This window comes from Parasteatoda tepidariorum, chromosome 7 (assembly GCF_982258835.1).
Source record: "Parasteatoda tepidariorum strain Cologne lab strain chromosome 7, Ptep-v5.0, whole genome shotgun sequence".
NCBI lineage: Eukaryota > Metazoa > Arthropoda > Arachnida > Araneae > Theridiidae > Parasteatoda > Parasteatoda tepidariorum.
The window spans coordinates 6145347-6163635 of NC_141761.1; the positions used below are offsets into that span (position 1 = coordinate 6145347).

The window sequence follows — 18289 nt, forward strand, 5'->3', positions numbered from 1 at the left end:
AAATAGCAACATACATTTCAGAATTTCTTCAAGTAAGGAGATAGAAATTTTGGATCTCCAGAATCACATTAGCCTCAAAACTATTATATCTGAATCTGAAAAACGGGAAATTCTGGAATACAGAAATAAATTTCCATTCTTAAAAAGAGCAGCATATAAAAAAAAGTCGTTTTTTAGTTCCACATATACTTGTGCGAATCATTACTTTTGACAATGAATATCATAAAATCAAAATATGGATCATGACTTACAGATGAACACCTTGCCGATTGCTTGCAAGCAGGAATTTCGTCATATTCTCCCGATTCTGAAGTGCTGGTCAGTGAAATGCAATGCCAAAGATCACATTGACTGTATTTTATATATTTTATAAGTAATTTTTATATATTGCTTTGCAAGTTATTTAGTGATAATTTATTTTACACAATATTAATTATTCATAAATTAAATTAATTTTTAAAATTAAATCTTTTGCGCATTACATGTAGTGTGTATTATTACCTATATCTAACAACTTCAAATTAATCTTAAAAAAATAAATGGTGCCCGCCATTCGATCGATATTTTGGTATTTGCTCTTAGGTACAAAAAGGTTGAGGACCCCTGGCTCAGAGTATTAAGTATTACCAATTTCATTTTTACTAATTTCAATTCAGTAATTTCATGGAAGTTTTGTATGCAACAAATCAAAAAATAAGCTTAACTATTTTCAAAAAACAATTTTATTAAAAAAATATTTACATATCCATTAATACAAAAAACGCAAGTATAATTAAAATAAAGTATTAAAAAATATATATGTTTTTAACATTAAATGTCAACACTACAGATCAAATTAAAAAATTTACAGATAAAACAATGAACTCATATATTTACAGGATGGTGAACATACTTTTTTAAAGGAGTTTAGCTTGCTAAAACTTCAATATAAAAAGTATTTTACGAATTCGGAACGTCTTGCAGCCTTCCTTTAAAAAAATTATAAAACTCTGCTCCATTTTTCAAGATATTCTCAAATTCAGACTTCATTTTCCACCCCCTGATATCGAACCGAAAAATCTCTTTATCAAAGAGTTCTTTTTCAAAAACTGGTTATTTTATCATGATCATGTAAAGTCCATAAAAATTATTTTGCATTTTGTTAATGTATATAGTGCTTGAAAATATTTTTTGAGTACTTAAAAAGCTCTTAAAAGGTGCTTATTTTTTGTTTTAGGATTTGGGTACTAACCTTGTTCATGAACTCTTTACCTTTACAGTTTGAGTACAATTCTCAACCTGTGTTTTTACGGTAAAACAGTAAAGTTCACACCATTGAAGGAACCATTCCTCAATTTCACAAGACTGATATTGTAAGCTTAGGATGTAATACGTCACTTGTAAGATAATGTACCGAGTGAGAACAATTATTAAAATAATTATTTTAATTGCTCTCAGTATACAACCCTAATTTTTGTATGTTGTAAAATTATATACATAACGAGTTATCATTGTATAATTATTTAATATTGTATAATTATGTCCCCTTGTCATCTGTCTAACCGTGGGAGGTTTTCGTGGTTTTCCTCCACATTAAATTAAATGCAGGTTGGTTCCACCAAGAAGCTCTCCTTGAAGCAAATTTCTTCCAATAGTTGATCCAGGAGTTCCCTTGTCTTCTGGATTAGTTTCACAACTACAAGGCGACAGAGCTGAACACGAGTAGTTGTAAACCTAAAATTGGGACAATTTGTAAAATCACTGTTATTTTATTTCTCCAATGTTGGCAGGAATGCAATGAAAAACTACTTATCATTTTGAAAATATTTAACATGATGAACGTATTTACCTTGTTTCATCAGTCTTAAAATTAAGTGTTAAAGAAGACAGTTCAATTTACTGGTTTGGAATGGCATCTAGTCTATTGGCATCTGCACAAGCTAAAAATGAATATAATAAGAATTATGGTAATTTTCCACTCAAACTTAGTAATAAAATCTCCTGACTTTTCCACAATTTTCATTAAAATTTAAATTAAATTCCGAATTACACTTTTGTTATAAAAGGCAATATTTTGTCAGAAATAAAATATATTTTTGTTCAATTGGCAATAAAACTTATTTCTTGATAGAAAATTTGCAAAATATCAAATTTTGTAAAAAATAAAATTCAAATAAGCTTAACATGTGGATTTTTAGTGTAGACAATTAGATGAATTTCAGACAGAAGCATTATTTTGGACAGAAATTGGAAAGAAATTTTTTTTTTATGAAGTAATATATTAAAATTATTTAGTCTGCCATCATGCAGCCAATTTATGATTAGAAAATAACAAAAAGCTTAAAAAGCAAGCTTAATTTTTAAAAACTAAGTATTTTTAACTAATTTGAAACAGGAAATTGTTTAACAAAAATATTTTTCACAAATTAATATTTTTAACAAAATTTAATAATAGCAAAATTTTTACACAGAATAATAAAAATATATGCTAGACATTGGAGCCTCATTGGTTACTAATTGTTATCATCAATTTTAAAATTGATTATTTCTCAGGTCTGTGTAAAGTTTTTTCAAGTTTTGGCCAACACCTGGAATGATTCTTGAAAATAATGATAATTAGCCAATGAGTTGAATAAGTTTCACAAAGTTAATAGGTTGTAAAAGCTTTACTGCAACATGGTTAAACTTTTTTGGATTAAAACTAAAATTATATCATTAATTTGTAAAAACTACTTTTTGTTCAAAAATTTGTTTTAAATTTTTTCTTCAATCTAACAATATTTTCAGTTCTAATACTATATTTTTAATCTTTCTGCATAAATTAAGTTTGGCTTTTAATCAGATGTAAGATTACTTTTTTCTTTAATAATAGATTTATTGATGAACTATGTTACTTTGTTACCATGTTACTTAATTTTTTTCAGATTTTGTGCTTAAAATATTGCTTCTATCTATAATTTATATACTTGTGTATTTTAAAATCTACATGGTAAACCATCTACTGAAATGTCATTTTTTACAAAAATAATATGTGATATATTTTTGATCAAAAAGTATTTTGTAATTTATTGTATAAAAAATTATATATTTGATGAGATCTTGCCTCATATTAAAAAAATATATTCTGGAAATTTGAAAAATTTTCCTGACAAAGTATGGGGATTTTATTTCTGAAATTTGAGTGGGAACCCTGCCACAATAGTTATGAAAAAAAAAGAAAAAAAAAAAGCTTTTTGCATAGTAGCATAAAAAACTTCAAAAACACGATTTCCAAATCACAGATTAAAATTTAATAAAAAATGCAATTTAAAAGAAGCATATGTTAAATAAAATATTTTTTTTCTTTTATTAATTTCAAAATTAGATTAGTTATTTAACTCCCAAATGAAATAATTTCATAATATGAGCCTATTAAAAAAATTTAAAATTTAGTTTAAAATTGTAAATTAATTATTTTTTTAATAAGATTTTAATATTTTTGATTGAAGTATTACTAATTTTAAATGCAACTAAATGTCATTTCCAAAAATATAAATTTGAATTCAATTCCTCAATTTTAAAAATTCTGTGGTTATTGAATTCAAGTTTTTTTCTTTATAATATTTAAAAGTCCTAAAAATTCTGAAATAAAAAAGTAGTTAGAATGTATAAGATACTTTAATCACTTGGTAGAATTATTTGTGGATAGTTCCACACTTCAACAAATCAAATTTTTACAATTTCAATTTGTCTATTAAATCTTAATAGATTAGACAAAAAAGTAAAATTTCTTGGATCTATAGAAAGGTGATATATTTTGTATTTATTAAAACTTTTTAAAAGTTTTGTTGAAAAAATTACAATGTTCAGGTACAATTACAATGTTCAGGTTGATAGGCAATTCTGAAACTAAATTGGCATGAATTTTGTTACTTTTCAATCTATCATATTGAGATATATTCCTGAATAGAAATATTATGCACATTATTATATTTGAAAATATTAGTCCATTTTAAAGAAAATTTTATGTAAAAGTATGTATAATTAAACAAAAATTGTAACATATATATATATTTCTAAAAATATGAAATTTTACTTATCATTAAAATTTCTTTACATTTATTTAATTTTTCTTTTAAATATTACCTGTCAGTTTGGAAAAGATGATATATTGGAATATGATACTGAACGCAATAATCTCACTGAACTCAGCTCAGTAGACGCTAAACGGACTCACAAGTATTTCTTCAAACTGACAGTTGGATTGTGGTTAATTGTTAAAATGGGTTGTGGTTGAATGAATTGTGAAAACGTTGTACAGAACAATGTGAAAAGTAAGTATAAGAAAACCACGTTTTGCATAATACGAGGAAAAAACCGACAGGGTAAAGAAAAAAATCTCCTTTTCCAAAAGGGAAAATTAAGTACTTTTTAAAACACCCTATGGAAAAAGAACCTTAAAAGGCTTTTAAATAACGAAAATCGAAAATAGGCACCTTTAAACACTTTTTAAAAACGCTACACACCATGATGAACAGGGTGAGGCTAGCAACACCTAAAATTAACATATATTAAAGCATCATGATAAGAAAACAAATAATATAGTATTATTGTTTCCCAATAGATTTCCATAGACTTTAGAAAATATTGATCCTTAGGAAACATTACATCCAAATTTCCTTACACTAGAAGTGGGTTCCCTATTTCGAATGCGAAATCTCAAACTTTTTATTCATCTATTAATATGCACATTCATAACTATTCTCACTAATGATGGAAAAAACAAAGAAATTTAGAACTTGAATAAGCAAGACACTGGCAACAAAGCAATGATGTAATTGGATACTCAGATTTATTATAACTTACCTCCATAATTTATTCAGAAAAATATTTTATACATACAGTAGGACCTTGATATGATGACGCTGTGAAATTGGACAAAAACATCATAAATTAGAAGATATCATTATATCGGAGATATAAAAATTGCCATTATAATTGAAATTCCCATGAAAATGCAAACAAATTTAATTACATTTTGTTATTTTTGTTTGTTTACTCTCATCTTACTGGAAGGCTTGGACCCCTGCTCGCTTTGCTCTTCAATCCCCCCAAACGATTCTTGTTCACCATTGTTTACTTCTTCTTAAATGTCAATATTTTGCATAAACACGTGGAACATTTCGGTTTCTAAATACACAATCATTTTAGCTTCATGCAAGAACATTTGCTAACATAACGAAACGGATGATCACTTGAATTTGTAAAATAAACCTTTTTTCTTTCTGTGCACTACAGCCTATGACAGGCCAAGGGAGTCCCAATAAGTTTTTGCCATCTTGATCTATTCTATGCCATAGCCTTCCAGTTAGTTATTCCTATTATCTTTAGGTCCTTCTCAACTGCGTCCAGCCACCCAGTTGGTGGACGACCCTTTTTTCTTGTACCTTCCGGTTTAAAAATGGTTACTTTTTTGCAGAGTTTTGGTAAACAGATCTAAAAAGGTGTTCCAGTCATTAAATGATTAGCCTTAATAGCATGAACTAGGTCTGGTCGCTTATACTTCTTTTTTGAGAGAGAGGGATACATAGAAGAATTTTTGGTGCAGTCTATGAGAATAATATTGCATGAAATAATCATTTGGACTTTAAAAAAAAAAGTTTAGCCACAAGAACACAGTATGTGTGACTCAATCAGAACAGATAAATAAAAAGTAATTTTACTCATTTACAAAATTTATATCAATTCAAATAGAGAAAGGTTATCAGGGGTCTGTCCAGACATATTGTAAAAGGTCCTGTTTTTGTAAAATTGTGAAAAAAACTACACATAATTTGTGAATATAAAACTAGCGGTAAGTCATACTCTTTCAACCAGAGTCCTACTTATGAGAATTTGTGCAAATAGGGTCTTGTTATTGAAAAAATTGCTTAAAGCCTTTTTTAAGAAGTTTTTAAATTGCAAATAGATACAAGATTCTGCTCAACAATGGCTGCTACTAAATTAGAGATGCTACATTACAAATATTTTGTATTTAGCCTATACTGCTCAACATAGAATATTCATCTCAGATGAACAATGGAAACAAAATCACTCACATTTTTAATAATTTCATTTGACATACTTTAAATAACACAATTTAGTTATGTATCAATTTTAATGTGTTACACATTAAGTAAACTTAAACAATTCTTAAATTTATAATATTTTTTTTCAAAAATTGCCAGAAATTAATTTTTATTACTTAATAATCTATTAATTAATGTTAAGAATAATTAATTGATTATGAATCATAAATTGATCAATTATTTATTTACAAAAAAAAATATTTAATATCATTAAGAATATGCACACGATGCTTGTAAAAGTAGAAATATTTTCTTAGAATTTAAACTTGGGCTAAATTTTAAATCTGTAGTTGCATTTCAGCAGTTATCTTTTTTTTACTTCAAGTTTAACAGTTGCTGAAATTGTAGTAAATTCTCGAAATAACAATAGAATCATACTTTTTTTCCTTGTACACATTTCTACACGCTTTCTTGATTTCAAGTTTCTAAGTCTAATACTTTTTGAGCAGAAAAAGCAAAATGTAATGCAAAAGCAATGAAAATTAAAAAAAAAAGGTAGAAAAAATTCACACAAAAAGCTTTCAAAATTGAAAAATTCGTGAACAAATTGAAATTTTAAAAAAAAATCTCCTTGTTAAGATTATAAACAAACACGTGGAAACCTTTTAACATGCCAAATTTTGACTCTGTAGTGGTATCCCTGCAGTCTGCGAACAATGGTATTTTTTCCAACAAGCTTAACAATTAATTTTTTAATGATAATTTTTTTTATTTCATCACAATTCCTGAGCACTTTTCTAAGTATCTTAGTAATTTCAAGTTTTCATGCAGCAAAACAAAACATAATGAACACTCAAAAGAGTTTTTATGATTTTTTAATAAAGAGAGAATACATAAAGAATTTTCCAACAATTCTAAAATACTTATTCTTTTTTGTTGAAAGATGACTTGGTAAGTTGTTGAAACATGGTATTTCAAGGCAATAATATTAGAGGACCTCTAAATACCGTGATTTTTTAACATTATTAATATAGAAGATTAAATAGAACCAAGCTGAAAAGAGGCTAAAATTGAGAAATCGTCATTGACGGGTATATATATATTTAAAACTGCATATACATTTAAAATCTGTTTGTAATTCTGTCGACATAAATCTACTAGCACGCTCATTTCCTTCATTTTTCTGCATTTGAGAATTACATGTCTAAGTAATGCACCATGATTACTTAATATTCACATCTCCTCTACAACCTTGGCCATAATTGACGCATTATAATGCGTAAGCAGATTACTCCTGTTATTTACGATAATGACTAGATTTTAAATTTCAAATGAAATCATAAAAAAAAAGAAAAGTGATAAATAATTACACTGTTATTGTTCACAAATGCAAGTGCAAAATACACACCTAAAGCTTGTGTTCATAATTCAATTATCGGCACTTGGTTCGGGAGAAGGCTACATTCCTCTGCAATATAAATTTATACTAAATATCAATTGCAAAAATTTAATTTTAGTTTGTTTAAATTTCAAAATAAAACATCTAATGAAGTACCAAAAACTTTGAATGAGAACTAATTGGGTTCATTAATTTTCTGTTAATAAGAAATAAAATAAAAGATTTTTCATAAAAAAGTAGGTCCAATTTAAATAGAATAGGATATTTAAAATGAAATCAAAGAATAATGAGGGTAATATGAAACATAATGCAAAAATTGCGCAATTTCCAGAATGATAAAAAAGATTTTGTGTTCATTGTTAAGAAATGATCCAATTATTTATACCTGTTACAAACATATTTATAATACATGGCAAGAAAAATAAATAAATAAACATTAAATAAGCTAATGTTTGAACAAGAAAAAGTTTATTTTTGTGCAATGCTTAACTTGTATAATTCTGATAGGATTTAGTTTAAAAAAATACTCAAAACATTAAATACTTTTTATTCATAAGCAGATAAAATAAAAACGGAATTGTTCTTAATAAGAAAAAAAAAAGGATTTTTTCTGGCCCATACAAAACAAATCCAAAATGAAATTAAAAGTTAACATTTTTTGCTCATATTACCCTGCATTAAATGTATTCTTAAAACCTTAAAAAATGCAGTAAGGAAAAAAGAAGTAAATTCAATCTAGCCTGCCTTTAAAATCATATTTAAAAATATTTTTCATTACAATTGTTTTGATCGCAAAAATTGTAGTTTTTGATAATTACAATACTATTATAATTTAACTTTTAAAATATTATAAAATATTTTTTTTAAATGTAGTAAATAATTTTTACAGAATAAATATCACTTCATAGATTAGTGGGTATTTTCCTAACGTCTACTCTTTTTTATTATTAAAAAAACCTTCGGAAGGTTAAGATAAAAGAAAAGAAAAAATATATTTAGCAACCGAAACAAAGAATCAAGCATATATTTAGGACTGGCTTCTCAATTTTTTGGGTGCCAAAAATCAGTTACAAATTACTTCAGATTAGCCTCATTTATTTAAGCTAATATGAAACATGATAATATAAATTCTGTAAAAATATGTTTTTACATAAGTAAAACAAAAACATGAACACCAACAATTTCATTTTGAACAGATTAAACAGTTAAAAATATTAACCCCAAATAACCTAATATTAAAAAATTTATGTGCATATATATTTAATAAATTCCTGATGGATTTTTCGACATTCCATTACAAAATTTACATGGGATCCAAAAATTAATTGGATGAAACAATATATTCTGCACTTTGTAACATAACACCTAGTTAATTTTAGCACTGGTTTAATGAATTTACTATTAAAGTATCATTAATTTAATCAGTTCAAATAAAATAACAAATAAAAAGAATTAACATTCATACCTAATAAAGTATCCTCAGGTTCTGAACCATGTGTAATCAAAGTTTTTGTAAACAACAAAAAAGTGACAGAACATCCAAATTATCTAAAATAATAATATAAAACATTTAAAACGCACATAGAATAAAATATATAAATTTTTAGTGTACTATAATGCAACAATTTCATATATGAGCAAATGTAATATTTTTACTTTTTAACTGCTTAAGCAAATTTTTTTTTTCTTTTTTGTATTTTTTTTTAAAGTTATATAGCTGCAAGCATTAGAGAAGCAATTATAAGAAGATTATGTGTATTTTTGTTTACAACATAGAAAGGAAATTTTATAGTAGCTAGGGATTTCCTCTTCTTGTTGCAAATCAAGCCAGAAAAATAGGAAATTGGAGCATACTGAAATTTTATAAACATATGCATATGCAAATACAATTTTATTTCAAGCTAGATATTTTGTTCAAGTAAAATATTTTAAATCTGTCGCTTCAGAAATGTATTATCAGACTATTGAATAAAAATTAAGTAAAATTGAAACACATAACAATCCATTTTTAATTAGAGAATTTTTAAATAAAAAAAATGCTACGACGATGGGGCACATTTTATAACTCATATTGCTTCCTTCAGTGGAAACTAAAAAAAGTTGATTTTAAAGATGTCATACAAACAAATTATGCTACTCACAAGACATAAGTTTCATCAAATATTTCAACAAAAAGCAAACACCTTTTAAATGCTTTTTAAGAAATCAAAAATTTTTCTTAAGCACTATATACATTAACAAAATGCAAATAATTTTCAAAGACTTTACATGATCATGATAAAATAACTAGTTTCTGATAAAGAACTCTTTTCTTGATTATATGAGCCATTATAAAATGATCGATAGATTTTTCAGCTTGATTTCAGAGGGTAAAAAAGAAGCCTGAAATGGAGAATATCTTGCAAAATGCCCCCACATATTTAATCTACTGTTTTACCTTAACTATATGGAAATGAAATATTTTATGACTGTGGTGTAAATGGCAAATATAAAGTACAAATTTTTATAACTCTATAAATAACTAAGGTTTTCAGAATAAAACATTTAAATTCTCACATTTGTGAGTGCAGCCAGCGAGTGTAGTAAATGATGACTGGTGCATGTTAAACCTGTCAGGTCACAAAGTTCTCCATAACAAATCAATACCCCTGGGGTACTGAATTGGAGATTCTGTGGTTCAGGTCAAAATTCTGTAAACAAATGAATGGGTTCGCCCTATAAGCAGATGTGGCAGAATTATTGGCTGAAGATGGAAAACAAGAACAATTGCACCAGCTCTGTCTCAATGGCCGACAACAACAAGAATCAACTATATTTGGACAACAGGAGAAATTTAAGAACAATGATTTATAACGGGGGTAATATAAAATGGTATAATAATATCAATTTTATTAAAACATTAAACAGTATATTGTATTAAATTCATAATATTGAGTTCCATAATAATATCAACTATAGCAGTAATCTTAATTACACAAATTTAAGTTGTTTGGACTGTTAAATTATTTGAAACACTTTAAAAATTGAATAATATATTGCGGTTTAATTTCGAAGAAAAGCACAGTACTGCTTAAATTTAAATTATAAGTTTAAGCAGTGAGAAGTTATCAACTGAAAAAAAAATTAGTTCGAAACAATTCAAAAATGAAAACAAATCTTCAGTATAGTTGACATATTAGCACATTAGAAACATTTATTATTTTCTCTCACAAAATCATTCATCAATGAATATGGATATTAGATTATCTGGATCATGCCCACCTGATATAAGACCATTAAAAGTTATGAAGAAAAATAAATAAAAGGTATAATTTTAAAAAAAATAAAATTATTTTAAACAGCAACGGAGGCTCAGGAGATAGAACGCTCGAATCTTCATGAGGTGGATCGGGTTCGAATCCCAGGGGTAGCTGATGATTACGAATTACACACCAGGCTCGCACAGCCCACAGTGCAGATGTAAAATATTCTCAGTAGTAGGCAAATCATCACTAGAGCTTCGGTGACAAAGATAATTGCAAAAATCGAAAGTGACATTCTAAAACCGGTCATAAGTGTGGAAGATCTCGAAGAATTACTCAGATTGAGGGATTAGTCAAAATTGATGCCACTGAAGAGAATTTAAATGTATAGAAGAGTACAAAGAAAAAAATAACTAGAACAAAATTTAGAACATCATTAAGAATTTAAACAAAGAACTTGATTCAAATAATTCCTTTCAGGAAGCTAATATTTCTCTAAATAGTCCCAATCAGAGTGACATTCAAACCGTTGAACAGGAACGCATAAAGTTACCTAAATTAACTGTTCCTAAGTACTGAATGGTTAAATGTTTGGAATTGTTTCAATTCTTCAATTAATGAGAACCTCAATTAATATAAGTGGTCATCAAAGGCACTGTAAAAAATTTACATATTTTAGAATTTATAAAAAAATTAATTAATATTACAAATGATCACTATATAAACTAATTGTGAAGTAGGAATTAAAAGTTTAAAAATAATATACAGTTTATCTTCTCTTTTACGCACTTATAAATTGCGTGTTTCCCTGAGCAATGCACAAACAATTTCCCCTTAAAAGTTTTGTATCACTGGTTTATACAAATACAGCTCATAAAGATACTGCAAAAATTAAAAAAAATTTTAAAAAACTATGGAGCATTGTAAAATTGCCTTAAATTGTTTTTAATTTATAATTTTATTCTTTTTATTTAATTTTTAATTTAAAAAATTATTCATTTTATAAAAAAAAAAAGGTATGCAAGTACTCCATGAAAAAACTTTGCTTTTTAGTCCTGCATTTAGATAAAAATCATTAAATATTTTATAAAATGCATAAATGTTATTCTTTAACAGAGAGCTTTAACTTGGGTTCCCTTGACTTAACAGTTTATCTTTAAGTAATATACGAGGTGATTGTGCAGTAGTATGACAAAGAATGGTAGTAAAGTGTGACAATATGTGACAAAGAATGGTAGTGAAGTGTGACAATTTCTGACAAAGAGAAAGAGGGAGTTGAAAATATTAATAAAAAAGTGAAATATCAATAATGAACATTGATTTCATGTAGGAATAAAAAGCAACATACGTGAATATAAATTTTATGATAAACTAAATTTTAATTCATAAGAAATGGATAAGAGAGATATATCACATAAAATTAGAAAACAACTATTATTTTACCTGTAAAATAGCTTCAAAATTAAAAGTTAATCCATTTCATAAAGTAAATTCACCACTAGATGCACCAGTCTTCTACCTTCAGGTGTCCACTAAAATTTAGGATATTCTTTATTACAAGCGCGTAATTAATTATAAAGTAAGTGATTTCACAATATCCCTACACACACAATGTACATTTACCTATGCCGTGCAAGGTATCTCTATGTATTTACATATTGTATACTTAGAATAGCCTCCCTCCATTAACAAATTTATTTTTTTCTATCAACTGTTTTAGATATAAAATCAAAAATTGCAGTTTTTAAATATTTTATACTATTGATTAAAAAAAATTTTAGATAAATTTTAATATATTTTGTATTTGTAACATCAGTCACAAGGGCTTTTCGTTTTATTTGCCATTTTCTATAGGTCATTTCATTATTTTTTTTAAATGCTTCCTGTTAGTTTAAAGCTTTCTCTAGATTAAATCATAAAAAACCATCCTATTAATGCATATGGATGGAGGAGCATTTTAAAATAAAAATAAGACACATTACTCAATGTCCTTCCAATGTAATTTATCAATGAAAAAATTTAAAAAATAAGAAAACATATCAAAATGTAACACCAGTCACCATAGAATTGCCCATTTATGTACGTACAATAACATGCATAGGTATTAGTGTGTACAATGTATTTACATAACTATGTTTGCACATATATCCTTAAAAGTATCCATTTAATATACCTAACAATAGCATTCATTTTAATATGCAATATATGCATTGTGTAGAAAAGTAATCAATTACCAACAATCCTGATTAAAATGTAATTAAACCTACGTGAAATTAGGATTGCATTACTGAAATTATTGTATTTTATAATTACTTGTATTAAAGATAATTGGTTATAATAAGTTTATAATTACTGAGAGTTATGATTTCTCCTAAACTCAAATTATGATAACAGGAAATGCTGATTACTTGCAATTATAGATTTTGATTACTTGTAATTGTGATTATCTGTAACCACTTTTTGTTATGATTATAAGCAATGATTACTGCCTGTAATGAGAAATTGTGATAATATTTTATTACTTGATTACAAATAGTTGATAAACATTTAATTATAATCTGTTATTAGTTACATTCATTTCTAATCAATTACTATAATCATCATGCAAGTTTCCATGAAAATGACAAAATATTTGCAATTTGCTTCTCTCATTCAAACATTTAGTCAGAAAAATTAGTTAAAACTGATAAATGTATTATCATGATGAGTGTATTAAGACTGATGAATGTATGAAATCATTAGTTCAAAATATGCATAATGAAAGATGAATAACAACTAAATTTATATATAAATTATCATTCAAAATAAATTTAGTCTGACTAATTTTTCGTTGAGTGATATCAGTGGCGTAGTTTTGGGGGTCAAAACCCCCGCCAAAGTTATATATACATTACTTGATTAATGAAAAATTGAACGGGAATTAGGGGGTAATTATGAAAAAGTTTTCATTATTCATTTTTTATAATTTAAACGTTTAGAATATATGTTAGAAGGAGATAACCCTCCTCGAACATACATTAAAACTACGTACATTGAGTAATCTCTGTAATAAATGCAGAAGAAAGTTATACGAAAATCACAAAAAGAAACTTTTTAAAAGAATCAAATAAAGAAATGTTTTAAAAGATTTAAATAAAGAAACTTTTTAAAACAAAATTAACTGAAGAAACTTGTCACAAAAATCAAATAAAACTAAAAAAAATCAAATAAATCAGAAATGTAAACTTCAATTTCACATAGTGAGAAAATGTTTTTAGACAATATGTAATTTAAAAAGTAGAAAACACACAGACTTTTCTGTAACCTGATATTTTGTACTCAATTTTGATTTCTGAAATTTCATACTCTAAATTAAAATCTGTGAGAACAGAAATGTAGAGTAGCATTCCTGATAAAATTACATATTTCCTCCTTAAAACTATGATTACAATATCAAAAGTTTATTGCAAATAACTTACTGCCACACAAAATATAGGACATCTCATTTTGTTAGTTGATGTACGCACAAATTTTGTCGTGACTGCATTTATGGGGTTGTCAGGCATACTCAGTGGTGGTGTCATCTGAGAAGTAGAAATAATTCAGCAACAAAAAATATAAAAAAAGTTATAAACGATAGTTTGAAGGAATAAATACCTCTGTGCAATATGCCGCATCAGGTTGCATTACTCTTCGATCTCTGTAGTCTATCTGCCATACTCGAGCCTTAAAAAGATATACATAATAAAGTATTCATCTAAAAAAAAAAAAATAGATGTAAAAATTTTTTAAAAAAATTGAAGGTTTCCTTTTGTTTTTTTGTTTTTGTTTAAATAACAATGTTATTTATTTTAATAAAGAAATTTTTCCTTTCCAAATATCTTTTAAAAGAAAAATTTATAAACATTGCAAAATGAGAATTTTATTCCATATCAACAGCTCTGTGTATACCTAAATTACGTGTTTTATAAACATTATTTAGAAGGTCATCAAAAATTAGGTACAACATTATTTAGAAGGAAGAAAAATTTCACACAAATTAAATAAAGATTTCAAGAGATTAAATGAGATAAATTTGAAAATTGAAGAATCAATGCAAATTAAGTTTATTTTAAAATGAAATCTTTGACAGTAATCTATCAAAAATTAAGTAAATTTCCCTGAAATATTTAACAAAGATATAAGTTGTAAAAACTCAGTTACAGGGTTGTAATAAAAAAGAATTTTTTTAGAAACACAAAGTTAACAACTCTGGATAACTAACTAGCAGACAGACATTTGTGTCTTTTTTAATTTTCAGGATCTAATTCAAGATTCTTTATATCTTTTCCTGATTTATTGCTCATGGCAAATCTTATGTGTGTGATCTGGTAATAATAAGTATTAAGAAAAAGAAAATCCTAGCAAATAAATTCTGCAAAATTTAGAAAATATTTTATCTAAAAAAAAAGAAAAGAAAACTGTAGGTCAGATTGTGCAAAACCAACAACCATCTGAATATAGAAGTAACAAGAAAATGGAACAGGCCTATATATATTAGGCCATATTAAACTATAACTATATATAAACTATATATTATATATATATATATATATATAATATATAAACTATATATTAACAGAACTATATATTAGGCCATATTAAATTATAACAGACTTCTAATTTAATATAACTTATACTGACATAAATTTGAGATTAAATATCTTAAAAATTACAAATTTTCTTTAAAAAATATTTTTACTTTAAGAACCAGTGCATACATGCCAGTAAATATAAGTCATCATTATCTTATTCCAATTTTAAGGTTATATATATACTATATAAATATTGGATCACCGAGTCACATAATTAGGTACCTGTCTATATTTCCCATTGATTAGTTCATAATAACTTTCATCAAAAATATTTTTATCTCATCCATAACTTTAAATATTTCATTCTGAGTTTTTGTTCTTTCTGGCATATAAACAAATTTAATGTTTCTACCAGCAACCCTTGACATTCATCCCCCCCCAAAAAAAAACAAGTTTCCCTTTTGTTTTAACAGAGCCTTGCAAGTCAAGGACACAAATTGTCAAGAAGGCACTCTTAATGGTGGCTCCATCATGATGTGGACTGCTTTTTCATGTCATGAACTGGGTCCTGTAATTCGATTGCACCACCCATAAATGACTAGAAAAGGTAATCAATTGCAGCCATTCGTGGACATCATGTACCTAAGCAACAATGAAGAAAAAAATAACATTAGTTTAAAAAATCCTTAATTGAATATTAAAAGATTTATAGCAACAGATTTACAAATGGTAAAAATGTAAATTTTAAATAACAAAAAAAAAAAAAATTTGTGTAAATAAACTTATTAATAATTATAACACACAATTACTCAATGATTTTTTATAGAACTTAATTTCATTATTAGAATATCAATTGTTTTTAATCAAATTTTTGAAGGAGTTTGTCCATTTGTTTTTTGGATAAATAAACAATGCTAAAAATCCCTTTAATTCCATCTATTTGATTGAAAATGATATTTAAATAAATTTTTTTAGACACATTAGAATTCCATGTAATTAGTTTATTTATATTAAATTTAAAATCATTCCTTTTATCGTAGAAGTCAACAGGGGTTATGAAAATAATTTTCAAAGACTTTACATGATCGTGATAAAATTACAGATATTCTTCTTTTTTAATACTTTATCTAAAAAACTAAAATTAATATAGGGTTCCCACTCTTTAAACAAAGCAAAATTTAAGCACTTTTGAGGACTTTCTCTTTGAAAAAATTAAGGACTTTAAAAATAGTATGATTGTTTATCATCGAATATACCTTCCCAAAAAAAAAATCAAAAAATATTAAAAAACAATTTTATGTCAAAAACATTATTATGTATAATGTAAGCATTGATATAATTGTTATAATTAACAGGGCTTGCCAAAGAATTACCGGGAAATTTTTGCAAAACTGGGTGGGTTTTTTTTGTTTTTTTTTAAATTTCTAGATTGTTAAAAAATGTCATTCAGATTGTAAAAGTTAACATATGAAACTAATCTGCATTCCATTTTTAATGATTTCATTGAAATTGAATTGTAAAATTAAGTGCAGAAATTAAGATTTGCAATTTTTCTTATGTATATCAAAAGAAAAAAAAAGAGTAAATAAAGAAATTTGTCTAAAACATTGAAAAAATTAATTCAACAAGTTTTTATCATTCAACAAGTTTCAATTTAAGTACAAGTATCACTACTACAAGGCGCATAGCCAAATTTTTCAACAAAAAAATTTCACCTTTTAAGTACTGTGGGGAGAGTTATCGACAATGTCAACCGTCATCTATGAAAAGGTACCCCGACATAGAGTCGAGTTAACATGTCTTATATACTAGTGAATTGTAGTTGTAATTTTGTAGTGGTAGATACGCTACAGTACTCCCCCACCAGAATTTTATCAGGGATAAGATTCGATGAACAGATCTCACTAGTTGATGTACTTGTGAAAGACCGGGAGAGAGTCTCCGGATTTTTTGAGTGCTGAATGTGAGAGGTGTATTAACATCACAATCGAAGTCGCTCCTGTGTTGCCATTAGCAGTCGAGAGTATGCAGGCGTTGAGAGTGTAGACGTTGTGTGACTGTTCGAGACGAGACTGAGAAGCAACAGCGCAGGAGGTGAATGATGCATTCACAAATAGCAAGTCAACCGTACAATGTGGACTATCCATCGAAGTAGGCGTAACCGTTAAGAGATTGCAAAGTGGGCGTTACTTGCGTGAGCAAATCACGTTCGAAGGTCACCAATGTGGAGAGAGTTATCGACAATGTCTGACAAAGAACTCTTTTTTTGATTATATTAGTCATTATAAAATGATCAAGAGATTTATTGGTTCTATAACAGAGGGTGGAAAATGAAGCCTTGTAATATATCATAAAGTAAGATTAATTCCTCAGAGTAAATATTCCTTAACGGAATTGTATAATTTCGAAAATTAAATGTATTAAATCAAAAATAATTCTAAAAACATATTTAATATTAAAAGTGCAAAAATAAGTTAGCTAGAAGTGACAAAAAAATTCGATGTATTCTATCAATTCGAACAAACTAAATGTTTTACATTGTCAAGATAATTATTAATTAGAATTTCCTAAAATTCAAAATTGCAATTATGTATATTTTTATAATTATAATAAGAATTTAAAAGAACATCTTTCAGTTTAGAAAGAGGAATGCTATAATAACAACATTATATACTAAATAAAAACTATATTTTTATACATTAAATAGAGTTACTACTGTAACTGCCACTACAATTTCTTACAGTTCAACTCGAATGTATTATATTATAAAAAAAATTTGCACTTGCATATTAGAAATCTTTTCAAATCAAGCGTGAGCTCATAATGATAGGAGCAACTTTTCTGCGGAATCTGTCCCGAGAAGCTGGTCTAAATACTACTTTCTAGGGGACTAAAACCATTAAAAAAACTTCGTAGTAGCTTATAAAAAAGAAGGAACTGTAAAATTAGCTTTTCATACACAAGTATTTGTTTACTCCCATACAAAGCACTTTTTCTCGTGTTTTTATCTGACTCTCTATAATATTTGAATTTCAAAAGAATAAAACAGCCTTCGCATATAAGTAAGCT

At 26.6% G+C, this 18289-nt stretch overlaps 1 protein-coding gene across 12 annotated transcripts; it reads right to left on the bottom strand.

The window, feature by feature from the left end:
* Positions 1–720: 720 nt before the first annotated feature.
* On the bottom strand, positions 721–18182 carry LOC147806782 (pre-mRNA 3' end processing protein WDR33-like). Of its 12 annotated transcripts, none has more exons than XR_015435222.1 (9): positions 18007–18176; positions 15503–15862; positions 14304–14372; positions 14126–14230; positions 12111–12199; positions 8891–8973; positions 7435–7494; positions 4825–4883; positions 721–1713 (listed from the first exon to the last, which is right to left on the bottom strand). XR_015435222.1 is itself a non-coding variant. In XM_087167202.1 (6 exons), the coding sequence occupies exons 3-5, from the start codon at positions 14331–14333 to the stop codon at positions 12137–12139; spliced, it is 198 nt and encodes a 65-aa protein (XP_087023328.1). In that variant the 5' UTR covers positions 14334–14372; positions 15503–15862; positions 18007–18182; the 3' UTR covers positions 721–1919; positions 12111–12136. The 12 variants fall into 12 exon arrangements, 1 of the variants encoding a protein (XP_087023328.1); XR_015435219.1 differs by having other exon boundaries at positions 721–1919; XR_015435221.1 differs by lacking the exon at positions 4825–4883 and adding an exon at positions 1829–1919 and having other exon boundaries at positions 18007–18175.
* Between the last annotated feature and the right edge of the window lie 107 nt (positions 18183–18289).

Coding starts and splice junctions, on each gene's coding strand:
- LOC147806782 (XM_087167202.1), bottom strand. CDS start 14,333: ATGCAACCTGATGCGGCATATTGCACAGAG. Junction 14,231..14,303: donor ATGCGGCATATTGCACAGAG/GTATTTATTCCT, acceptor TCTACTTCTCAG/ATGACACCACCACTGAGTAT. Junction 12,200..14,125: donor GTCCTATATTTTGTGTGGCA/GTAAGTTATTTG, acceptor CCTAAATTTTAG/TGGACACCTGAAGGTAGAAG.